Source organism: Cupressus sempervirens, chromosome 5, assembly GCF_028749045.1.
Source record: "Cupressus sempervirens isolate cs-2001-9-10 chromosome 5, ASM2874904v1, whole genome shotgun sequence".
In the NCBI taxonomy this organism is placed as follows: Eukaryota; Viridiplantae; Streptophyta; class Pinopsida; order Cupressales; family Cupressaceae; genus Cupressus; species Cupressus sempervirens.
Window position 1 is genome coordinate 5,053,336 of NC_143122.1, and position 27,196 is coordinate 5,080,531.

At 35.1% G+C, this 27,196-nt stretch overlaps 1 protein-coding gene across 2 annotated transcripts in view; it reads right to left on the minus strand.

Moving 5' to 3' along the window:
* Positions 1–27,196, minus strand: part of LOC149554324 (glutamate receptor 3.3-like) — a 201,561-nt gene that overhangs the window by 156,018 nt on the left and 18,347 nt on the right. Inside the window, exon 2 of one of the 2 annotated variants that reach the window (XM_089828442.1) lies at positions 3,792–4,085. The exons of the other annotated variant lie outside the window; for it this stretch is intronic. Coding sequence (XP_089684568.1) covers positions 3,792–4,071 — 280 coding nt within the window. The 5' untranslated portion in view covers positions 4,072–4,085. The remainder of the gene's footprint in view (positions 1–3,791; positions 4,086–27,196) is intronic. 2 annotated transcript variants of the gene reach the window in all.

A 27,196-nucleotide genomic window follows, 5' to 3' on the forward strand; every position in this document is an offset into this window, starting at 1 on the left:
TTTCCATACGCATTTACATGCCATCCATCTTCCTAAGTCCCATTTTAGCGCCCCGCATGTACTTTCCATATCACATCCAATTCATTGCATATGTTCCATGAGTATCTAATCAATACACCAAATATATTGTTCCTTAGAGATCCATTTTGCCAATATTCTCATGGACTCACAATCCATATCTTGCAATGATAGATTCAATCCCATTGAAATATTCATGTTGCGGCATACTCTTCAAGATATGTCACAACTTTTTCAAAGAACATGGACATCCTGGCAAGAAGATATGCTTTAGTTCAAAGGAAGCACTAATTCATTTGGTCTCCACTTTTCTAGTGCCTGTCTGAGAACCTCAGTTCGTGTGGAAATGCGCCAAGCACTTTGTTTCAAAAAAACAAAATTGCAAATACCTATCAAAAAAGTTGTTCCAAGTTTACCTTTGGACATCATTGAGAAGGTCTTCAAAGTGCCGAAAAATCCAAAATGTGCAAGTCTGACAAGATAATTCACAACTTGGAATGAGAAAAAGATTTATCACACGAGTTTTCAAATCACAACTAGAAACTCATCAAGGCGAATGCAATGGCGTAGAATACAGGAATCCATGATTTTGTGATCATCATCAAGTACAAGGCCTTTGCCAACAATCCACAGGATTGATTCATTTAGAATCAATAACCTCAACTCTTTCTTCTTCTTCTTCTTTCATGTTTGTAGTTGGAAAGCATGTATTGCATGGAAATGTGTAATTACATGTAATACAATTTACATGTGTATTGACATGTAATCCAATAATTTCTCTTATTAGTTAGACCAGGTCAAAGTTGGTTGAGTTGCTCCCACTTTTTCCTCCTTCGTTTTCTCAACTCCTTTGCCTCTATAAAGGAGTGCCCTTCATTGCAAATATCATCTTTTATTGTATGCAAGAAAGTTTTGCCAAACTTGTGCGAACGTAACTTTGATTGTGTAGCTTGAATTTGGGAGAAAAGTGAATAAAATAAGCAATTGGATTCGAAGCTTTGATTGGAAGCAATTATGATAGAGCAAATTAGAAGCTTTGACTGTAATTTGTATCTATTATTTTTGATTTCATGTTATATTGTGTTCACTAATAGAGCATAGTGAGTTAAGAAGCAATCGAAGCCGAAGCTTTGACTGGAAGCAATTGTGGTGATATATAGACTAGGAGCTTTGATTGTAGCTTGTATTACCATCACAAATTCACGAAAAATAATTAGAATTCCCTACTCCTCGAAGTCTTCGTGCCCCAATGGTAGAGGCTATTCTCATAGAATAGGTTAAAACAGGACCTAGAGCCAAACTGGTACGTTTTCAACTAGCCTTTGAGTTAGTGTTAGTTTATTGGTATCACCGTTTCCAACTACTAGATAGAAGTGTAGTTAGAGATTTCATCTTGCCCATTAGTCGCTCCGCGGGTAAGTGGATTCTTTCTTGAAAGGTAAGAGGAAAGAATATTGGTAACACCCCTTACAAAATCTCTCAACTTCTTGCTTACCTTGAGTTGATCCAAGGAACAGTGAGACACGGGAGCCTTCCGTTTAATGTAAGAGAGACTTGGTCTCATACGCTATGGCTGGTCTTCCTATTTTGCGCCTAGATTTCACAAAATTGTCAGTTGCAAAATATCCACCCAACACATTGATCTGTACTAACTTGCATCAGCTTTTGACGAATCATCATCCTTAGTCAACTTACATCCAGTTAACAACAGGAGTACATATTGGTTTAGAGTTTTCCAAACCAAACTTCTTCAACAATTCTTTCACATTCTTGGGCTGAGAAATGAAAATATCTTTGTTGTTCTGATTTACTTGCAATCCAAGAAAGAAATGCAACTCACCAAGCATGGACATCTCAAATTCCTTCTACGTCTCCAAAAATTATGTCATCAACATAAACAACAACCAAAATCTGATCTGAATAGATCTTGTAATACAAGTTATTGTAATAGATCCTTTAATTTTATTGTTACATAATATTAAATCCTATTTTGGAAGGGGGACATTACATGCATTGGGTCTATTCATTCCATGCCTGTTAACCTTTTGTTAAATTTAATTAACTAGTAGTTATATTTTATTATATTTTATTATTATCTTTTTTTTTTCTTTTTTTTTTATTATTACATAATATTAAATCATATTTCAAAAAGGAGAATTTACATGCATTGGCTCTATTTTTTCTTGCGAGCCTTTTCTTTTCCTAGTGTGTTTTGATTTCCTCGCATCAATTTTTTTAACCTTTATCCACAGTTGAAGTTTAGGTTTCTATTTTTCTATTAGGAGACTGTGATGGGATGTCCCCTACAAACAAAGTCGTCTCTAACTATGTCTCTGCTATCAGAGACCTGTCAACGTCCCTGAGGTGTATCCAAGAAGTTGAAGAGATGTCTCCCTACTATCATGATGTAAGCTATGGGAAATTTTTGAGTCATTTATGTAAGTTGTCTATGTTATTTTATTTGGTGCTGTGTGATTTAATTTGATGAAGTTTATCATTTTTGTTTCCAAACTTGTTATCATCTTTGTAATATCCGAGTCGGGACATTATGAACAGGCACTTTCCTACAAATGAATTATTTGATGTTCATCCACCATACGAAGTTTCCACAATTCTTTACTGTTGAACATTATTGTTATTTTATATTTAATTTGTTGTGTTCACTGCTGCAGGGACAATGGTTTGCAAATGTGATTGTGTAGTATTCCAAACAGGAAAGAAAGATCACACAAACATTCCAAAAACATATAGACATTTACTCCAAAAGCAACAGAGGATCCAAAAAGTAATTTTTGCCAGATATAGCAAAAGACATAAAGTAAAACTACATTAACACAATCTCATCACTTGCATAAGACTGAAAAACAAGAGCCCTTGCCAACTTTAAATACAATGTCAAGATAGTCACTGTCTTAATTGGTAAACATCTCATTACTGCTTCTTTAACAAGAGTCATGGATCAACTTTATGTACTCCCTATCAAAGCCGACATGAGATCACATCAAGAGGAGGCCAACAGGGAAACTAAACCATCCTTGTTCTCTAAAACTTTCTTCTTAATCAGTTTAACCTGTACATGTATTCGAGGATTTCAATCTCTGCTTGATGTATTTTAGTTCCTTTAGACTTGTTACTACAAATTTTGACTATCTTTTGCAACTGGGTTCTGAAAAAGAAAAGATTTTTCAGAAGAATAAGTACAAGAACACATTGAATGTAATCAAAATATTGCTTGTCACCGGCAACCTAACAGGCTAATGGACATAATTGGAGATAGGAAGAGAGTTTCTTTGCATCTTAAATAAATACCTTATGTTAGTAATGTGTTGATCTTCAAACAAAATCATGGACAGTTTGTAAAGTTTGTGCCCCCTAAAATACTGTAAATCATGTATAAAAACACAGATTAAACACATGAAACAATGAAAAAAACAACCTTAACCCCAAGAGTTGATCTTGCCTTAAGGATCTATTTCCATAGACAAATTACAAAATTTGTCACTGGTTTTTTCATTTTTAAGTGAACAAACATCAGTTTTAGACTAACATGACGTTACTTCTGTATATTTTAATTTCCTATTTTAACAAAACAGACAAATACATAACATTGCTTATCCCCATGGGTATTAGTCATTAGAATTTTAGATCTCATATTTGCATATTTACTGCTAACAGAGCATTCTCTCTCTTAACCTCAACATCCTAAATAAACTTCAGGATCAAATCTACATGCATTCACAAAAGCATAACCAACATCAATGGAAGATTTGTACCTGAAGCAGCACTTTGAAGCACACTACAATTTGAACCAGGCACAAGTAATTCCAATTTTGTGCCATACAATATGTTTGGATCTTCATTTACTTTTTCCAATGCAAGCTCTAGAGCCATCTTAATGGCCTTCCCAGTTCTCGAGTTCAAGCAAATAAGAGCCCCAATCTTCAGAATGGTTGGTGTTGAATGATTTTGGGCATGTAATACGGTACAATGATACCAAAAGAAAATCCAGGCAACAAAAAGCCTCTGACATTGTAAGAATTTCATTCTGCCCATCTTAAGCAGGATTCCTGTAAAAATGTATGACCACCAACAAACTTCAACTATAAAGGGTCAAATTGTCTATGTAAGTTCTAACAATACCAAAACCACAAACAACCTTATAACTCAAAGATATAAAGTAAATGATTCTAAAAAATTAAATTAAATTGAAAAACACCTATCAAAATTGACATTCCTGCTTCGAAAAAAAGTGTCATAATGATTTCCTATTGAGTGTATGCATGAAAAAAGGATGTGTTTGTGTAATTAATCACCTTTTCACTTAAGATAATGCATAAGATAGTAGCTTGCATATGAGAAATGAGGGTGTTGCACATTGTGTAGGAGAAATTCCAATTTAGGTGGTGATAGTAGTTATCACATTCAACTTTATGTGTTGTCTCCCCCTTTCTGTACTAATCACTTTATTATCGTCCACATTGTTACACATGTTTGCACATACTTCATCGCACGACGAAGCACAATCCACTTTTGGTGGACATGTCATATTACCTAGTGTGTGTGATAAGTTATCTGTAATAACCCCCAACCGGTTATAACTTCGACAAGCACCAAATTCTTTTATAATTCAGTTGTTTGACATTTCATCAAACACTTTGCAATCAAGCTCTGATACAACTATAATAACCGTGTATGATTATAGCTAAATCAAGCATTAATTTCTTTCACATTTCAATGGTTTGACATTTTGTCAAACACTTGGCAAGCTAACTCAATACAACTGTAATGACAAATCTCTCATGAAGTTTGACTCAATTACATTTGTATTTAGAACTTATCTTTTGAATACTGAAATCATTATTGGTATCACAACTTTGTAAGCACAATTTTCAAGTGTAGTCGATGAATTATTGTAAATGAGGTTATATGGACAGCCGGGTTGAGGTTCTGCTCTAGGAGATAGTGAAGTTGCACAGGGAGGCGTACTATACTCTTTGGAGGAGTCAGGCGGATCAAGTAGCAGCTGAGAGAGCTCAAAAGGAATCAGCTGCCAAGTTGGCTTTAGAGAGGGCAGTCTTGGATTCTAAGAGGGCGGCCTAGCAATCCGAGAGGGAAGCCCTGTTAGTCAGAAAAAGTCAGTTGGTAGCAGAGAAGGAGCAGTTGGCAGCAAAGGAGGAGCAGGCGGTAGCATAAAAGGAGAAAGAGATGAGAGAAGTTGGAGAGATGATGCAGTCAGCACTGGAGCTTCAGATGGAAGCAGAGGCCAAGTTGAAGGTTCGGAAGGAGTAGATCTACAAGCTTCGAGCTGAGCTGAGCGATCTGAGAGCACAAACCCGTCTCCGTGCCTAGTATCTCGATTTCTGGTTTGAGATCAAATTTTGTTGCATTGTAGTCAGGAGATGACAATTCTTTTCTGGGGGGGGTGATGTAGTCGGTGAATAATTGTAAATGAGCCAATGGGTACGTTAGTATGCATTATTTGTTATGTAGCCAACTTGTGGCCGACGGGTTCCTTCGGGAACCTTCCGGAAGGTCCTTCAGTGAGTATTTATGCCCCCTTCGGGAGCATTGTATTCATCATCCAAGCATAATGTAATATCTTTGGCATGTGCGAATAAAAGAAGAAGTTATGCTGTCTCATCTATTGTCTGTATGCGTTTATTCATTTACCCAATACAGTAAACATCAAGTGAATGCCTATGTTGAAACTAACACAACCACGTGGACTAATAACCATCGTAATTCAATGCAAATCTGATTGCTTACATGACAGTTAACAATTGAAAATTGAAATTGCATACACTCAATGTGTTTACAGTGGAACCTGGATGATGGATGCAATAATACAAAAGCCAAAAGGTGCAACAATCTACCTAGCAGTTCTGAACACTGCAACATTCCTTACAACAGTCATTGACAGTAACTTTTGGCAGCCACGTTAGGAAGGGTTAGTACTTGTGCTGCCTCCAATACTGATCGCAGCCTTCTCTAATAGCTTCCTGGGCTCTTAGGGTCTGATTGCAGGCCCATTAAAATTCAGTGCAGGCCCTGTACTATTCAACACAGCCCTCTAACAAAATCGCAAGCTTTCCCAATCAAACGCAGGTCTGAAAAATGGCAAAGTCAATGCCTTTCAGCCACCAAATATGCCAACCTTGGCAATGTCAATATGTATGGATCAGATCTTTCAAATAGAAGAATGAAGCATCAACAAGAAGAGACTCCAAATATCAGTTCTCGAACAAGTGCATTCTCAGCAAAATAGTATCTCCCAGCCACAGTCAACCACAGTAAAGGAGATGCTAACAAACTTACAGAAAATAATTCTCTTCTCAGCCACAGTGTGTAACAGTAGCCAATCATAGCTATACCTCAACAGCTAAATTGCAAAGTGATTGCATATGCAATTCCCAGTTCTCAAAACCCTTATACTTCAGCAAGGGCACAAACTCAAAAGCTCCTCATAGGCAACAAAAGCAAATAATCAATTGAATATTTTACTTATCAAATGAGCTCATATTTATAATCTCCAAATGGCACAAAGTTTCCCAAATGAACTTCACTTAAGAAGCTTCCCACACAGAACATTAAAATATAACAAAGTACCATTATAATCTAATTTATTAATTGCTTTTGGCTCCGAAAATGATCTTTTCCATCATAACTTAATATTCTGACACATAAGGCCATTATTTCTTGTTCCCACAATTTAAAACTTTTTGTCCCAATTCCAACGAGCTATGATACTGAGGTGACCAAAAAAAATAGCAACCTCAACGTATTTAGATGAATAATAATAATAATTCACCCATCTTGCGAAAATAGTTGAAGAAGCATCAGAATCGAAATCTAACAACACCAAAGTGATCCTGATGATGAAAAATGATGAATGAACCTGACGGGGTGACTTACTATAAATAGAAGCTCTCTCCAAGATTCTTGGAGCTCAAACTAGAAGCTCGAAATAAAAACTGAGAGCATCACCCAACTCCTCTAACTCAATTGAGCTCATCGGAACCAACTAATTGACTTACTATAAATATTAAGTCCCTCAAACAGAGCCAAAAAACACCATAGGCTGCTAGAAAGCCTATAACCACACAACTAAGACCCTCAAATCCCACTGTCAGCTCACAAGGGTTGCACTGGTGAACTAACCTGGTCAACTACAGGAACCTGCTAAAAATGGGGACATTACATTATCTCCTAGTTATGAAGTTCACGTATTGCCTTGCCTATATAAGCAAGCACATCAACATCGTACTCAATGAGTTCGGTTAATTCAATTATTGTATCATTATTGAGAATATTGTCTATCATTGTCCATTTTGTCTCTCTTGCTTTTGTGTTATTCATTGGCCTCTAGATCTTTAGTAGCTACCTTCATGATCAAATCTTACATTGTATTAGAGTCATTGAAACACCATTGCATAGTCATCTTGTGAGAGATAATTATACATTCAAAGTAATCTAACCTCACCATTGCATTTGAGAGTTTGTTTTGGCTAAAATCAACTGTAAATTTGCCTATAGTAGAAAAAGTTGAACCCAGAACAAAAAACAATTGCAAGAGGGTCATACGGCCATACCTACAATAACCCCTTACTCTCTATACATTCTTTGTAGGGGCTTTACTTGCCATAGACATCGTACCCTACTCTGATCATAGGTCCCATACCTTGGTGGCCTCATTCGAGGTAGACTGATGGGTACCTTTCTCAACAATTTCTACAAAAACAAAATTTCCAAACTCCAAACACTTACCAACAAGCAATGCCCACACATCTCGCTCGACCTTTCTAACTCCCAACAATCTTTGCAATAGCACATGGTGCCCAATCCACATGTCAAGGTTCCAACTCGACTCCACACAAGTCCCCATCTGCACCGACCACACTTAGTTCCCAGTAGCAGGCCAGACAACAAAAACTTTTTGCATTGTTTAGAGCCCCTGCATAACACTTTCATTTCCACTTAGTGCATTTATTTATGACTTAAAGTCCCCACAAATGTGGGATAATAATCCCAAACACTCACACAGAACTCGCCTTGCATCAATAGACACATGATGGTCAACTTGTCATGCAGATAAAAATGGACCAATTAGCACAAGTTGCATAGAGTAATATGTTAGCACATGATGCTCAATGAAGGGTCAAAACGTGTCAACCTTTCTTCCACTACATCAGAGACCATACATATAATCACTACCAACTCATACCACTACACAAGTGCTAAGTTATTAATCATATGAACAAATCAAGCACTAACATCTGACAAAGTTGTCTTTGATAAGTAGGAGATATTTTCCATAGCAAGTCAAATTGTAATATTGCTATCAGGATTTAACTATGTATTTTTTTAAGTCAAACTCATTGACCCATGTTTCATGAGTAGTAGTTCACACAAACCCATCTCTTATGAGAATGAATGGAACATTTAGCATTCATTGCATCTAGGAAATGCTCACAGAGACCAAGCACCAAGACTTCCTAAGAGGTCACCCATCCCAGTACTATTTCAGTGCAAGCATGCTTAACTAAAGAGTTTCCTCCATGGTTAAACCCACTCTTCTTGCAATCCCATTTACAAAACCTTCAGCAAGTGGTGCACCTTATGACCATTCATTAGAAAGCCCCTTAAGCTATTCAGTTTATAAGCTATCAGGACTTAACTGTGTAACTTTTCGAGTCAAACTCATTGACCCATTTTTCAAGAGTAATAGTTCACACAAACCCATCTCTCAAGAGGATGAATGGAACACTTAGCAGTCATTACATCTAAGTGATGCTCACAGAGGTAAAGCACCAAGACTTCCCGAAAGGTCACCCATCCCTATACTACTTCATTTAAAGTGTGCTTAACTACAGAGTTTCCCCCATGGATAAACCCACTCTACTTGCAACCCCATTTGCAAAACTTTTAGCAAGTGTTTTGCCTCATGAACCATTCATTAGAAAGCCTCTTGAGCTCATTAATTGATAGCTAGGAGATATTTTCCACAAGTCAAATTGTGATATTGATATTAGGATTTAACTGTGTATTTTCTACTAAGTCAAACTCATTGACCTATGTTTCATGAGTAGTGGTTGACACAAACCCATCTCTCATGTGAATGAATGGAACACTTAGCACTCGTTGCATCTAGGTGATGCTCACAAAGGTGAAGCACAAGGACTTCCCAAGAGGTCACCCATCCCAGTACTACTCTAGCTCAAGCACAATAAACTATGGAGTTTCCTCCATGGTTAAACCCACTCTGCTTGCAATCCCATTTGCAAAACCTTCGGCAAGTTTTGTGCCTTTTGAACCATTCATTAGAAAGCCCCTTAAACTTGTCAATTGATAAATAGGAGATATTTTCCACAACAAGTCAAATTGTGACATTGCTATCAAGATTTAACTATGTATTTTTTAGTCAAACTCATTGACCCAATTTTCATGAGTAGTTGTTCACATGAACCCATCTATCATGAGAATGAATGGAAAACTTATCACTCATAGCATCTAGGTGATGCTCACAGAGGTGAAGCACCAAGACTTCTTGGGAGGTCACCCATCTCAATACTACTCTAGATCAAGTGCACTTAACTATAGAGTTTGCTCCATGGTTAAAACCACTCTGCTTGCAACCCCATTTACAAAACCTTCAATAAGTATTGTGCCTTATGAACCATTCATTAGAAAGCTCCTTAAGATTATCAATTGATAAGTAGGAGATGTTTTCCATACCAGGTCAAATTGTGAATATTGCTATCAGGATTTAACTTTGTAACTTTTTGAGTCAAACATTGACCCATTTTTCATGAGCAATAGTTCACACAAACCCATCTCTCATAAGAATGAACTGAATACTTAGCAATCATTGCTCTAAGTGTGCTCACAGAGGTGAAGCACACAGACTTCCTAGAAGGTCACCCATCCAAGTACTACTCTATCTTGAGTGTGCTTATTGACAGAATTTCCTCCATGGTTATACCCACTCTACTTGCAACCTCATTTGCAAAATCTTCAACAAGTGTTGTGCCTTATGAACCATTCATTAGAAAGCCATTTAAGCTAATAAGTTGATAAGTAGGAGATATTTTCCACAACAAGTCAAATTGTGATATTGCTATCAAGAATTACTTGTGTATTTTTTTTGAGTCAAATGCATTGACCTATGTTTCATGAGTAGTGGTTCACACAAACCCATCTCTCATGAGAATGAATGGAACACTTAGCATTCATTACATCCAAGTGATGCTCGGAGAGGTGAAGCAACAAGACTTCCTGGGAGATCACGCATCCCAGTACTATTTCAGCTTTAGCATGCTTAACTACATAGTTTCCTCGATGGTTAAGCCCACTCTACTTGCAACTACATTTGCAAAATCTTTTTACAATGACAATCATTTGATTATCAATTTTAATATTATAAAATGCTAATCTCAATACTCCATCAGCAATTTTTTGAGATTTTTCGACACCCTCACAATTTGCAATTTTTATTTTGTGGTCCAAATTTGGAGGATCATAACTTGGCCATTCTGAGACCTTTTTAAGTGATTCTTTAATATGGGATAGAAACTCGTGCTCTTCGCCCTAATCTAGGTTTTTTTTGTTTTTGATGGGCAAAATTTTCACAACTCTCAATTTTTGATAATTGTACTTGTATTGTCTAAAAAAGTGAACGCTCATTTAATAAGACATTTTAGCCCTCCTTATTGTGGTTTGGTACAATAGAACCTCTTATTGCATTTAATAACTTAAATCAAGGTTCTTTTTCTTCCTCCAATCTTGCTCAGAACTCTATGTTGGTATTAATTTCAATGCATGGCTTCCCATTGATTAATCTAATCACATAAATCATGCTTTAAATGCAATTCTGATTCTTTTTCCCACATATCTCATTATATTGCCCCTGATTCCCACAATATTTCTCGAATTTGAGAACTTTGTCTGGAAGTTAGTACCTTTGGGTTGAGGTCAAGGTCGACCTCAACTCGGAAGGTTTAAGTATAGGAATGATTACTTGGGGGGGGGTGAATCAATAATCACCAACCCAAACAAACTTACAGTCCCAAATACTTTATCAAACTAATTCACTGATTAAAACTCCTTTAACCTATTAGCAACATTATTGATAACATAAAAATCAAACATCCATGCAACACATAAAAACATCCACAAAGTAATAACACCAAATTTATCTTGTGGAAACCTAGTTAGGGTGAAAATCACAGTGTGAGAAAGAAGCCCACAAATATTTGTCATCTTCTGGAATACGCCTGATTAGGAGCTTTCCCAGTTAAGGGTTACAAAAGCACTATTAAATGCTACAGGATTAAGGGATTTCCTTGGAGACTTATTAAATTCTTATACCCTATTAGGAGTGACATGTTTAGAGGATTTCAGACACTCTTTTGGGAATGTCACCTAGTTAAAGGATTTACAATAGACCTATTAGGTTCACCCGATTAAGGGATTTTACTATCTTAGAGAGTAAAAACTACAAAGGATTTATAGTTTGCACTAACTCTGCTAAATCAAATCGAATAAAATTCCTCAATACATCCTTTGTCCTAATCTATAAGCCCCTTTATGATTGCAATAATCTTCTTTGACTACCTTCTCTTTCATCGATATTCAGTCATGATAAACTTTGCCACAATCTTCTTCACTGTCATGATACAATTTGTGATACCAAACTTCTTTCTCCTTCTTCCTTAAGTAGAAACTCTTCGACCACAAACCCTAAACCTAGATCCAATGATCCAAATCTAATTATTTAGTCGTCTTTAGATATCTTGAATAAACCATTTTGACCTTGTAGACACTTCTCAAGGAATCCATCCTCAAACGTATTACCTTGATCTTTGTTGCATCACCTTTTGCCTTAAACCATGCCTTAGTCGTCCAACTTCTAAAATAGTTCAAGCTCTATAATTATATCTCGAATATTTATCAATTATTCTTTGTTTGCAAATAAGCCTTCACTATTTCCGATAACTCATTCTTTGTACCGCAAAGATTTTCATTCCAATTACTAATAAGACACTTTCTATTCACATAATCAGTTTACCTTCTTTTGTACTCATATCCTAATGATCTCTTTACAGCATCTTCATGAATAATAACCATTAGTAAAATCACATATACTAATAAACAATTAAATCATTCAACTGTCCATTACTGTTTGTCTCAATGGTTACTCGATAAGATTCCTATCAACATAACTTACTCAAACCTTTACATCACTTGACATCTATGTGCAACAATCAACATTTTCCTTCACAATAGATGATAACAAGTGAAAATAGCATACCAAATAGTTTGACATCGATGACAATAGTATAACTGATTGTCCCGTTTTGATCATGTTTCAATCCTTACTATATCAATAGCAACATTATCATCAACTTTATCAACCAACTAGATCAATTATGCCAACAATCTCCCCCTTTGGCATTGATGGCAGACAATACTATAGACATATGTGAAAACATTTTCCTCTCCATTCTGCCTTAGCATTAGATTCATTTAGTTACAGCCATTCACTGATTAATCACATCCTATACATGTAAATTACTCCCCCTTAGAGTATTCATCTTGTTTGGATTCTTAAGCACTTCATTCATTCTCACCCTGGCTTTGACTCCGTCCATGCTTTGCATCTGTCCCTTTGACTGCTCCTATTTATATGTATTCTCTTTTTCTCTCTTGCTTTGATCTTTCCAGTTCTATCTATAGAACATCATATATCTTTATATCCCCCTTTGACAACAATGCCAAAGGCGATTAACATTTCTTCATTCACTTGTTCCTAATGTCTTACCTATTTTGTCTTGCCTCTGATTTTCCTGTTATATCTGTCCTCTTTCTTATTTCTGAAATGCTCTTTTTGTGTTTCATTTTCAGCTCGCCAAGACTTCTCCCTATGTGGAGTAGTCCACGTGTACATCAATTCATGCTTATGATTTTCTACTTTATGTCAGGAATTGATGCAACTTGCATCTTCTTCTTAGTTAATAGTGAAAGGGGTAATACCCCTAATCTACCTCTTTGATATTCAAAGCTCTCCTTAGGTAGTGGATTAGTGAATATATCTACAACTTGTTCCTTAGTAGGAATGTACTCCAACCTCAACTCTTTATCATGTACTTGTTCTCTTAGAAAGTGATACTTGATAGCTATATGCTTGGTCTTTAAACGCGTCATTGGATTCTTGATATGTTTATAACACTAGTATTGTCACAGTGTATAACAACAGGTTCATTTACCTTCTCATGTATGCCTTCCACTATTTTCTTGATCCATAACACTTGTTGACAATTAATAGCAACAACACCATATTCAGCTTCAACAGTAGATTGTGAAATACAATTTTGTTTTTTACTTGTCCATGAAACTAAGTGGTTACCAAGATAGAATGCTCCTTCACTTGTACTTCTTTCGTCATCAACATTTCCTGCCCAAACAGCATTTGTATATACTTTAAGATCAAAATCTCTGTCTTTCATACCATAAACCATAATCTTTAATTCCTTTTAAATATCTAGATATTCTTTCAACAACAATCCTGTGTGAATCTTTGGGATTTGATGAAAATCTTGCAACTATACCAACATGTGAAATATCAAGTCTGTTATGAACAACATACTATAATTTTTTAATCATTGATATGTACAATGTTTCATTCACTTCTTTAAAATTGTCTTCTTTTGACAGTTTGCAGGCAGTCACCACAGGTGTACTGACAATATTTGAGTCTTCTATTCCAAAAGTTTTCAATATTTCCTTAATATACTTTGACTGAGTAATAAAGATAGCTCTTTTCATTTGTTTTACTTGCAATCCTACAAAGAATTTGATTTCTCCTATAATAGACATTTCAAACTCTTTTCTCATTTCTTCAGCAAATAATTTACTCATTGATTCATTTCCTTCAAATATTATGTCATCAATAAAGACTTCAGCAATCAAAATGTTGTCTTCACTGTCAACTTTCAAGTAAACATTACTATTATCACTTGTTCTTTCAAATCCAATCTTTATTAAATAAGAGTGTAGTTTTTCATACCAAGCTCTAGGTGCTTTCTTTAGACCATTTAGTGCTTTGTGTAATTTGCAAAACAAATCCTTACCTTTTTCTGCAACAAATCCTTTAGGTTGTTCAATGTAAACTTCTTCCAATATTCCATTCAGCAATGCAGATTTCACATCCATTTGATAAACTTTAAATCCTTTGTAAGCAGCATAAGCCAGTACTATTTTGACTCCTAATCCAGCAACAAGTGCAAAGGTTTCACCATAGTCTAATCCTCCTTCTTGTGTATATCCCTTGCAAGCTAGTCGTGCTTTATTCCTTATCACTTCATCATTTTCATTTAACTTGTTCTTGAAATCCCATTTAGTACCTATAACATTTTTATCACTCGATCTGGGTACAAATGACTATTTTTTGTTTTTCTCAATTGAATCAATATCTTCTTTCATTGCTTGCATTCAATCATCATCTTTCAAAGCATCTTTGGTTCTATCTTCGATAGTAAACATGTAGTGTCCTTAGCTCTTAATTGACTTCTAGTTAATACTCCCTCACTCTTATCTCCAATTATATCTGATAGACCGTGATTTATCTTGATAGGTCTTTGTGTCACAAGTTCAACATTCTAAACTTCTTCATTTCCTACATTTGTCTCATTCTGATTACCAATTGTCAATAGAGCATTGCTTTCTCTGATAATAGTTGGTGATGTTGTTTCAACTTTCACAAGTTCATAGTAGATCAGTTCAATGTATCCTTCTATTATTTTGTACTGTCTACTTTATTCTTTTCTAAGAACTCGTTAATTCTAACATTTTCACTTTCAATTATCTTGTTAGTCCTCTTGTTGAAGCATTTATAAGCCTTAAATTTTTTAGAGTATCCCAGAAATATTCCTTCATCACTTTTGTTGTTAAGCTGACTATTCCTTTCTCTTTCTTGATATAGCATTTAATACCAAATATTTTGAACTAACTAACATTAAGTGTTCATCCATACCAAAGTTCATTTGGTGTCTTGTTTGTTCCTTTCCTGAGATGTACTCTATTCAATGTTTATACAACATAACTCACAGCTTCTCTTTGAAACTTTTGTGCAACTCCTTTATGATTTAACAATGTTCTAGCACATTGCACAATTGATTTGTTTCTTCTTTCAGCAATTCCATTATGTTGTGGTGTTCTCAGTGCACTCAATTGTCTTTTGATTTCATATTCATTGCAATACTCAATGAATTCATTTTAGGTAAACTCACCTCCTCTATCTGATCTAAGACATTTCAATGTTCTTCTAGTTTCTATTTCAACTCTTGTTTTGTACATCTTGAACATATGAAAAGCATCTGATTTGACCTTTAGAAGCATTACCAACATCATCCTTAAGTAGTCATCAACAAATAGTGTAAAGTATTTATCACCATGATAACTTTCAATACCAATAGGACCACATAAATTTGTATGTACCAGATCTAAAATGCTCTCTGTAGAGTGGACTTCATTTGTGAATCTTGAACTAGTCGTCTTCCCTAACTGACAATCTTTACATATAGCATTATCCGGTTTGCTCAATATCGGTATTCCTCTCACACTTTTCTTCTTGCTAACTTTCACCAGATTATCAAACTTAACATGTCAAAGTCTTTTATGCCATAGCCAAGATTCTTCTACTTTAGCAATCAAATAATGACCAAATGTAGTCTTTAGCTTTAAAAGATTACCTTTTGTCTATTCGCCGGTAGTGATCAGTTCACCAATCTTTCCTGATATCTTGCATTTTCCATTACTAAACTCAAATTTGAATCCTTTATTGTTCAACTGAGATACACTCAACAAGCTGCACTTCAATCCATATGCCCAAAAGACATCTTCAGAGGTGATATCATCAGTTAAAGCAATTGAACCTTTATCTCAAATTATGCATGGTGAACCATTTCCAAATCTTATTGAGCCTCCATCGCGTTGTTTCATGGTTATGAATTTGTCCTTATCTCCAATCATGTGATGTGTGCAGCCAATGTCAATGATCCAACCATTGTTACTATCCATGCTTGAGATTAAAGCTTTCTCTTCTCAAGTTTCAGTGTTATCGGTAGAGGGACCTTCCTTTCCAGCAAGAAACACTATTTCTTCATCATTGTCATCTGCATCAGTATTGTAGTCATCTTCTTCATCTTCAGCTATGTAACACAATTTCTTTCTCTTCTCCTTGAAGTCTTTATATTTCTTGAACTTATCTTTCTTTTCTCCTTCATTCTTCTTCTTGGTCTTATTAGGACGTCAATGTGCAAAGTGACCAATCTATCTACAGTTCCAACTGGAACTGTTACCTAAATTTTCAGCCCTGGCTGAATTTAGTTAGAACTATTGTTATGTCAATCAATGGTGCATTTTTTGATTGGACCAAATACAAGAATCAAATTTAAAACAAATTGAAGGGTTACAAAGCAACAAGGATGCATATGCAATACATCATTTTGATCATAAAAGGGAATAAAAATGAAGCAACCGCTACAAACTCTACCATTAAGGAAGCATTTAGAAACTTCAAATACCATCAACAAAAGTAGATCTGCAACAGCTGTAAGAGGAAAGAAGTAGAGTTTTCCTATATAATACTTTACCCCAAGGTTTCAGATCTAAAGAGAAATCAACAAAGAGCTTCCAAATTTTTAGAAATGATAACAAGCTTTAGATTTATTTATTTTTGTAAGTTTTTATTGTATTTTTTTAATACTATTTATGAATGATATTTTATAAATCATTTATTTGATATTATTTTAAAAATACAAAATATGGAAATTGGCTTTTAAAATAAATATATATTTTATTTTGTATCGTTTAATAAAAAATTATTAAATAATTTATAATCTATTTTTTTAATGAACATTATTATATTAATAATATCATTATGTGATTTAATTATCACTTAATAAATATTATTAATATAATTAATTTTATTTAAATAATAAATTATAAATTACCTAATAATTGTTAAATAAATGTATTAAATACTTTATGGTTCATTACTTAATTGATATTTATTAAGTAAATGGAGTGTAAGTTATTTAATAATTATAACTTAAAGTGCAAGACAAGATATTTATTTTTATCTCTAAAAGTCAAACATAAATATTTTGGAGAGTTATTGGAAGGTGTCCAAGGTCATATTGATGGGATTTGAAGGTCAAAAAGTTATTACTTTTCAAAGACCTTTTTGTGGAATATTTTGAGAGATAAGAGTGCATTAATGAGGGGTCTTTATGTTGATATTGTTGAGGCGTGACTTTTGAGGCCAATTGTACACTTTTTGAAGACTTTTTAGAGGCTCAAAATTGGTCTTGTAGACTAAAATCAACCAAGGAGTGGCTGTTTACATTTATGATGCAGTTGAAGTGAAAAAGCATAAGTATGAGCTTGAGGCTCATTTGTAAGGGTTCCCAGTTTTTTGTAAGAGACCTATTGTTGTGATTTCTTCTTGAATCCTTCATAGTTGCATACAAAGTGTTGTGCAACAATTATGGGAATGCTATTGTCTCACCCTTTGAAACTTCGAATGGAAAAGTTGTTTGAAGACCTTTTCTGAGTTTTATCTTGTTGTATGAAAGGTATTGATTTGTTGTCGTTATTGTGATTCATCTGGAGTCCTAAGTGAAAATCCTTCAATTTTTTAGCATCTGCAAAATGAGTAATTTGTTATTAGAATTGTGTCATATTTGAACTATTTCAAAAAGGTTTCATTGTGTTATGAATATCAATCTCATTTCAAGTTTGGTGCATCACCTTAGTCTTAAGTTTTAATTATGTTATCCTTCTATCACTTTCCCTCCCAAGTTTTAAGTTATGTTTGAAGAGAAAATAGGTGAAAGCATCTCATAGGAACCGGCTTAGAACCCGGAGATTTACTCCAATTTTGGGTAACCCACAAACCCAAGAGTATTTTCATGTGTCTCGAAGTGACTGAGTTTTAGAACTCAATCAAAGGTGCAACTTTTAGAGATAATAGGAACTATGACTTTTTCCTTTATATCTTTCTTTTCCTTTAGGAAACCTTTTAGCTATTGGAGCTTCGAGTTCTTCCAACTCTCTTTCTTCAACAACTAAACCTTCATAATCATCAGAATTATAAAAAATAGTTTTTCCTTTCCCAGATAATCCAACATTTGTTGAGGCTTGAAAAGCAACTTTAAAATCAGGCTGACTATTATCAAAATTGCTCAATTCAAATGCAGTAAGCCTACCTATGAGTGAGTCAATTGTAATATTGGATGAGTCAATAGTTCTAAGCTCTCGTATGGTAAAAACTCGAATTGCATACCTTCTAGGAAGTGTTCTTAACATTTTACTTACAACTTCATCTTCTTCAAGTTTTCCTCCAACTCCTTTAATAGCAACAACGATCTCCTTCATCCTTGTTCTATATTACTCAATTGTTTCATTCTCAACATCCTCATATCATCATATTTTCCTTTCAAACTGTCAACCTTGGCCTTTTATACATGCTCATCTCCTCTATGTACTGTCACCATCTTGTCCCACATCTTCTTGGTCGAATCCAATTTTGTTATGTCAACATACTATGAGTTATTCAATGCACTTGCTTAGCTCTATCATAATTGAGTTGTGAATAGGCTGTTCTCTCCTTTCCGCTTTAGTAGGAGTTCCAACAAGCCCTCTGTATTCAATAGTAAAATGATCATCAGCATTGTCTGAGAGTCCTAATAGGTGCAGCTTATTCCTACTCGCCCATGTGTCGAAGTCATCCGCAATCTTGTTGAACTTGGGTGCGTCCCTCCACATCTTTGCGATATTGGCCCTTAGTTGTTAAGCCTTTTGAAAATGCAGGGACCCAAATACTTTGATAGCAATCATAAGTATAGGAATGATTACAACGGGGGGGGTAAATCACTAATCACCAACTCATACAAACTTACAATCCCAAAAATTTTATCAAACAGATTCACTAATTAAAACTTCCTTAACCTATAAGCAGCAATATTGGTAAAGTAAACATTAAACATCCATGCAACACATAAAAACATCCTCAAAGTAATAACACCAAATTTATCTCATGGAAACTCAGTTAGGGTGAAAACCACGGTGTGAGAACAATGCCCACAAATATTTATAATCTTCTGGAGTATGCCCAATTAGTTCCTTACTTAGTTAACAGTTACAAAAGCACTGTTAAATGCTAATTGGTTAAAACATTTCCCTGCAAACCTGTTCAAGTCTTATACTCTATTAGGAGTAACATGGTTACAGGATTTCACACACTCTTTTGGGAATGCCACCCTATTAAAGGATTTACAATAGACCTATTAAGGTCAACCAATTAAGGGATTTTATTGTCACAATGGTTAGATGGTAACAACTACAAATGATTTGTAGTTCATACTAACTCTACTAAATCAGATTGAATCAAGCTCCTCAATACATCAAGATATGATTATTGATCCTTTGTCTTGATCTATAACCTACTCTGTGAGTGCAAAAATCTTCTCTGACTAACTCTCCTTCACTAGTATCTAGTGACAATAAACTTCACCACAATCTTCTTCACTCTGTCACGATACGATCTATGATACCAAACTTCTTTCTTCTTCTTCCTTAAGTAGAAACTCTTCGATCACAAAACCTAAACCTAGATCCAACGATCCAAATCTAATCATTCAATCGGCTTCACATATCATCTTTCATAAGCCGTTTTGATCTTGTAGAAACATCTAAATGAATCCATTCTCAAACGTATTATCTCGATCTTTGTGTCATCACCTTTTGCCTTAAACCACACCTAGTCATCCAGCTTCTAAAATAGTTCAAACTCTATAGTTATATCTTGAATCTTTATCAATTGTTCTTCATTCGCCAATAAGATTTCACTATTTCCAATAAGTCATTATTTGAACCGATAAGATTTTTCATTCCAGTTTACCAATAAGACACCTTTTGTTCTTTACTAAATTTCAGCTAATCAATTTACCTTCTTGTGTACTCATATCCTAATCATCTCTTTATAGTATCTTCATGAATAATAATCAGTCATAAAATCACATATACTGATAAAGAATCAAATCATTCAACTGTCCATCACTGTTTGTCTCAACTGTTACCCGATAAGATTCCTATCGACATAACTTACTCAAACCTTTACATCACTTGACATCTTTGTGCAACACTCAACATTTTCCTTGACAATAGATGGTAACAAGTCAAAACAACATGCCAAATAGTTTGACATCAATGACAATAGTATAATTGATCATCCTGTTTCAATCATGTTCCAATCCTTACTGTATTAGCAGCAATGTTATCGTCAACTTCATTAACCATCTAGATCAATTATGCCAATAGAAGGTAATTTTTTATTGATTCTTAGGCCCCAATGCAAAATATTGTGATTTTCCCACCTTGTGCAATTGGCCCTTTCAATTTTAATACCCAAAATCAATATAAAAAGAGGCTTACTCACTTCATTGCTCATCCACAAGTTCTATATACACTTTGCGCCCAAGCAATCAACCAAGTACACTCAAGGAATTTTCAAGCAAGCGATCAAGGCATCCTTCTTCATCCATTCAAGCATTCAAGTATCTTCATCATCTATTATGCATTTCTTCTCATATATCTAGCTTCATTGGAGTTGGCCATTAAGGTGGAGATCCACTTTCATGAATTCAAGTTTTTTAAATCCATCATTGAGGAGAACTACAAGCATCTACATACATGAAGTTTTGTCTTACATGATTTCCTTTTGGTTTTTGTTGTTAAGTCAAGGCTATTGCATTAACATACTTGATCACATATTGAACATAATTGCATCAACATTGCTATGATATTCTCCATTGTTAGATTTTTCATTTATATCTATTTCAATTTAAGGTTGATTCCTCAACCAAGGCTTGACCGAGGCAAGCCCCTCCCCACCAACAAATTTTCTCCTCTCTTGTGTGCAGGTGTACGTTTATAGGTTTTTGAATCGGATTCGCAGATCTTGGCTTTCAATTTCTAACGGACTTTTCGATCTTAGATTTATGTGCAAAGGAGGTTGAGGTTGACCTTGACCTTGGCCCACCAAGTCAACCTTAACTTGAGATTTCCAGATTTTCTAGGTTTACAAATTTTGGCATCTCAAATCCAGCTCTATTACAGTTTCAAACTCAATCTAACAGCCCATTTTCAAGTTTGTATTTTGGTAAAGCATCTTTCCCTTTTTGTCATTTCATAGTACTTACCATCATAGATTACTATTGGCCATTTTTGCCCCCCATTCAGCCCATCAGTAATGACTGATCTGAGAGATCTTCAATGGGGTGGATCCTTTGATGTGGGTTAACACGCTTTTTGGCTAGGGTTAACATCTCATGTGAACTCGATCTCTTCATGAGCCTAGTTGACTTGGTTCCTTCATTGATCGAGCTAGTTCAGTTTGTTCTTTGACCGAGTTGGCTCATTTTCCTTCATCTGCCGAGTTGCAGGTTAAAACACATTTTCTATCAGGGTTAACATTTCGCGTTAACCATTTTTGCTATTTGAAGGAGTGACTTTTCTTGCTTCTGTGAAATCGCAAAATCATTGTTGTCTCTTCATCGATGCATTTGAGAAACGTGTCAACCAATAGTTTCATGCCACATGGCGGATCCTTCTTGTGTTGGGTTGCTTTTAACCGGACGTTGGTCATATTTTCACATCATTGCTTAGGCCTCTTGCGAAGATACGATGGCCATTAAATTTTGGAGCATCTTTGGAAAATTATGAGTGCATCTCAGTTATTTGTGGTTATAAAAAAGAAGATACACATCTACAATTGGGTTTTATTCACTTGTTGAAGATATTTTTGGAGCATCTTGGCCGTTCGTATTCAAATGAAGATCTACATCGAGGGCTCATCTTATTGGGGGCAAATCAAATTTATTCCATGCGGGTTAACTCTGTAATTTTCGCGGTGGGTTAACATTGCGTGTTATCCCATCCCACGTTTTTTTGACAAAGGTGCAAATTTATTTGTTGCGACCATGACACGTGACAAGGATTTTTTTTTTAATGCTGAATGACATTCTTGGGCCTTGTTTGCACAACACCTTTGCATCTCCATGCCTCATTAATGATTGTAATGATCAAATCTCATGGGATTTGATTTCTTACGGCTGGGTGCATTGTTTTGCCCTTCCTATCACTTCATTACAACAAATTGTATTTCATGATCAGATTTAGTTTTGATATTCATTTATTGCTCTTTGCAACTCAATTCCACTTTGGTTGGGGTTTGAACTCTATAGTTTAGATCTAAGTTATGCTTGATCTATAAAGGCAAGTTGTAAATACTTTTTCGGGGTTCTTCTCTATTTTGTAATTTGCAGTAGCATTATGCTCTGCAATTCTTGCCTTCCATGAATAGAAAACTTAGCTTCTAATTCATCTTGCTAGTTTGATATATTGTACATTTTATGCCTTGTATGGATTATTTCTTGTTTATTCTTTCATGTTCGCATATCATGTGTAGCCTGCTGCTGAATGTTGTCATATGAATTTGTTTCCTTGCAACATTTCATTAGTTTTACCTTCATGTGAATTCTGAAAGAGTAGATTTGAGCCAAGATCTGTGCATATAGGTGATTTATTCATGTTTTGTGCAATTATAGACAGAGTTGTAATCGTTATTTCTATCTAGTGCATCACCCCTCTTTCCCTTTCTGCATTTTAATTTCAATTTCCTTCTCCCTTTTCCTCTCAAGTGGTAGTGTAGGTGCATTCTGATAGTAAGGAAGTCGGCCTTCTCTGAAGATTCAGCCTCAGAGTGCAAGTCCCACACTTGAAGGTTGTTTCCATGTTACACAAGGTCACTTGAGGGTCATACCTCAAGCAAAGGTGCAGACTTTTGTGTCAACAATTACTTTACAATTCCTTCTCTAGGGAAAGGTGGAACAAAACCCATTGTATCCTCGCATAATGGAGATCATACATTGGTAGTCTCCTTTGTAGCAATCAGATGGGGGATCTTGGTATTCCTCCTCCAAACATACATTTGGTGAGTGATTTATCCAACTTGATTGATGTCCATTTTGTATGTTACATTTTGGTGAACTTGTTCTTACATTAGATACCTTTTGATTGGGTAGTTAGATCCTCCTTGTGTGATTTTCCTTTACATCTTGTATCATTCTTGCACATAATTACTACATCTTTTTTATTTGGTAGTTAGATTTCATTTTGATGTTAGATCTCCTTTGTATGTTCACTATCTTCTTTACATTGTTTGCATCTAGATCTATTAGCTTTACTTTTGATTTGGTGTTTAGATCTCATCAACTACATTGTTTCATTTCTTATATTTGCATTGTCAAAAATACGAAGTAAGAAAAAATCCTACGTCTAGTTCAATCTTAGCTTGGATTGCAAATATCCAAAAACACAAAAATATTTCATTCATAGTTATTGCATTTCCCTTTCAATGGGATTTTTATATTTATTAGTGGGTTCAATTTCAAGTTTTATTCAAGATCTTAAGGATGAGTTAGTACTTTCTTCCTATAATGTTCACCCTACCAAAATCAATTCCACCCACCACAACATCTTGGCCCAAGAAGAGTCCATTCCTTCAAAGCATCTCCCTCCAAAGGGTGAGTAAAAGATAATATTGATCCTTCTTTTAAAATGTATCTCCCTCACAAAGCCATTTTGAGTCACCATTACTTTCTCCTAAAGTATCCTTCCTTTGATGATTCTCCTATTCTGGATGAACCTTTGGATAAGGACATGGATGATTCCCTTCCTTGTGACATCATCATGATACAAGCGAATGATAATATGACTATTTCTCTTAATGATAAATCACTTCCTATGTATTTCATTGATATTCCTTCTATAGAAAAGGCCTTGATGAGTCATGTTTGTCCTCTTTCAAAGAGTACCTTAGTAGTAGAGGATAATATCCTTGATGTTTTTTTCTTTTCTTAGGGAATCCTTTGAGTTCACTAAACCCAATCCATTCAATGCTATTCTAGATACAACTCAAATCAAATTAGGACTTTTGAAAAATGTGACCATGATTACTTTCTTTTCACAAATCCAACCTTAGAGCATATGACTCCTAATCAAACTGACTCCATTCCCTCTCCATTTCTTTCTCTGAATCTTCCTCCAATAAAATAGGTGGCACATCAACTCTTCATGATGATTGCGGAACCTTGAATTTCACACCAACATTCTAGAACAAGACAAAAATCCTTGAATTTCAAAATCAAAAACCTTCATCTCGTAAATGTATGCATATTGAATAGTTCTCTTTACATTTGAATCCACTTTTTCCTATAAGTGTTGGAAGGTAAAGTCCGCCAATACAACTAAGAGGGGGGTTGAATCAATTGTATAAAATCCACTTAAAGTTAACTTATCAAATCTAACTTTAATAACCAATGAAGTGAACAATGCTAAGAGATAGAACATGCACAATGACACAATAATTTGTCAACTAGGGAAACCCTTGATCAAATGGGAAAACCTCGGTGGGGATGGTACCCACAAAATGATGCACTACTATAAAAGTTCCTTGTAAAAGGATATGACCCTATTAGGAGCCAATTACGTACAATCAGTACATATGAGTCCTTGTTAGGAGACTTTGAATCCATGCCAAAAGACTCAATCCCTATTAGGAGCAATAAGGAAGACAACTGAACTCACTATCAAAATTGCGTCAAAATTGTTACACTAAATAGATCTCTTGGATAAATATCCCAAGTAGTAAACTGAACAATACAACAATACAATTCCTTTGAAGTTCTCAAACCAATCTCAACATCATCTACTGCTATGCTCTGATCAAATTCGCATCCTCTGACCACATCTACATTAATACAACACAATGTGATGATTACAACCAAGGAAACAACCTTTCCTTTATATCTTGTCCTAATAACTAGTTGAGTCAGCCTGTAAGAGATTTTCCCAATATACAATGAGTAATATAGGACCTTAGTAAGATATTACAATTAAGTTCCACAAGCTACAATATACTTTACAACTTCCAAATAAATTTCAATTGCACAGTCATCTACCAATGAACATGACACATGTTACACTTCAACAACCTCCACAGAATAATCTCCAGCATCTACTATTATGAACACAGCATCACGACCATGTCTTCAACCACAATCTAAGCTCACTTAACTTCATTCCATCTCACTTAATTGATACAATTGAATTACCAGTAAACTGTTTACTACACACTGGCCTGTAACCAATCTTCACTAAATCAACTGCAACTAATGAAATACTACAAACAAACTTGCACAAACACAGATGTAGTATTTGAACACATCTATGAACATGAATCTAAGCTTGCATAGCTTAACTCACTATACCCAAACGTCATTAATCATTAATGCCTTTGCAATGTACTCCAACTCTATGTGTAATATACCAGAATACATATATGTTGACATCAATGACAAACAAGGCCATGAATGCAACACATAAGCAATCAATCCAAGCGTCAACCAGTCAACAATCTCCGCCTTTGGCATTGACGGCAACATATGATGAAAAACCATCAACCAAAAGTATCAACTGAATGAATACTCCCCAGCGACATCAATCTTCCAAATATCCTCAACATACATGCTCTCCCCTGTGAATATTACTCTCTTATACATACATGTGCTACTCTCCCCCATTCGTACAAGAATTTTTCAATATTAATCTCCCCCATTCACATCAATGACAAAGGTGTCACTATGCAAATCTAAGAATCTGAAGTGCTCTCATTATTTACCTGTTAAACCAATCTGTAAATACCAAGCCAACAGACATTGTTGTGCAAAAACATAAGAGTTCTTGAATAACTCTGCCCAAAACATCTACTACTCCCCCATAGGAGTAGCATCAAGATCCAATCCAGAATGAATAATGCTCTAATTATCCTTGACTAATACAATCCTTGCATCAATTATTCTGAAATAGGTTGGGGCATTCCCCCAAGCATACCTCTAAGGTACTCTAAATTATCCTTAGCCAAAGGTTTAGTAAAGATATCTTCTATCTATTCCTTTGTATTGACATTCTCCAGTCTGATTTATTTTTCAGCAACTTTCTCTCTCAGAAAATGATACTTTATAGCAACGTGTTTAGTCTTTGAATGTAAAGCTCGATTCTTTGACATGCTTACTATACTTGTGTTGTCACAATGAATGATGATAAATTCTGGAAACACAATACCTATGTCCTTCAACATTTGCTTCATCCATATGATATTATTACAATTGTTTGTTTCTACCACATACTCTGCTTCTATTGTAGATTGTGAAATGTAATCATGTTTCTTGCTTAGTCAAAAAACCAATCGTCCTCCCAAGAAGAATGTACCACCACCAGTACTCTTCCTGTCATTCACATTACTTGCCCAATCTACGTAAGTGTATGCACATAGAGTGAAATCATGTGATATGTCGTACCATAATCCATAATCTGATGTACCCTTCAAATATATGAATAATCTCTTTATTGTTGCTAAGTGAGTTTCTTTAGGATCTATCTAAAATCTTGCAACAATTCTGACTGCATTTGTTATAATTGGTCTTGTATGAGTTAGATATCATAATCCTCCTATCATTAATCTATACCTTGTTTACATTGCCCTCAGAGACTCATCCTTGACAATTTGCAACCTGTAACCAAAGGTGTACCAACTGGATTATAATTCTCCAATCCAAATCTTGTCAACAGATTCTTAAGATACTTGGTTTCTGATATGAAAAATCCATCCTTATTATAATTTATTTGCATTCCCAAGAAATATTTCATTTCACCAATCATACTCATCTCAAATTCATTCTTCGTCTCCTCAAAGAATTTCTCACTAGCCTTATCGTTGCCTCCAAAAATGCTATCATCTACAAATACTACAATGATTAAGAAACCATCTGAATTCTTCCTTAAATACATGTTACTATTTGTGTTACCTTTCTTGAATCCCTAGCTTATCAAGTACTTGTCTAATCTTGCATACCATGCTCTAGGAGCTTGTTTCAGTCCATATTTAGTGCCTTCTTCAATCTGCAAACCATGTCTTTGTTTTCAGTAAGGGGAAAACCATCAGGTTGTTCAATATAAACCTCTTCCTAAAGTTCACCATTCAAAAATGCTAACTTAA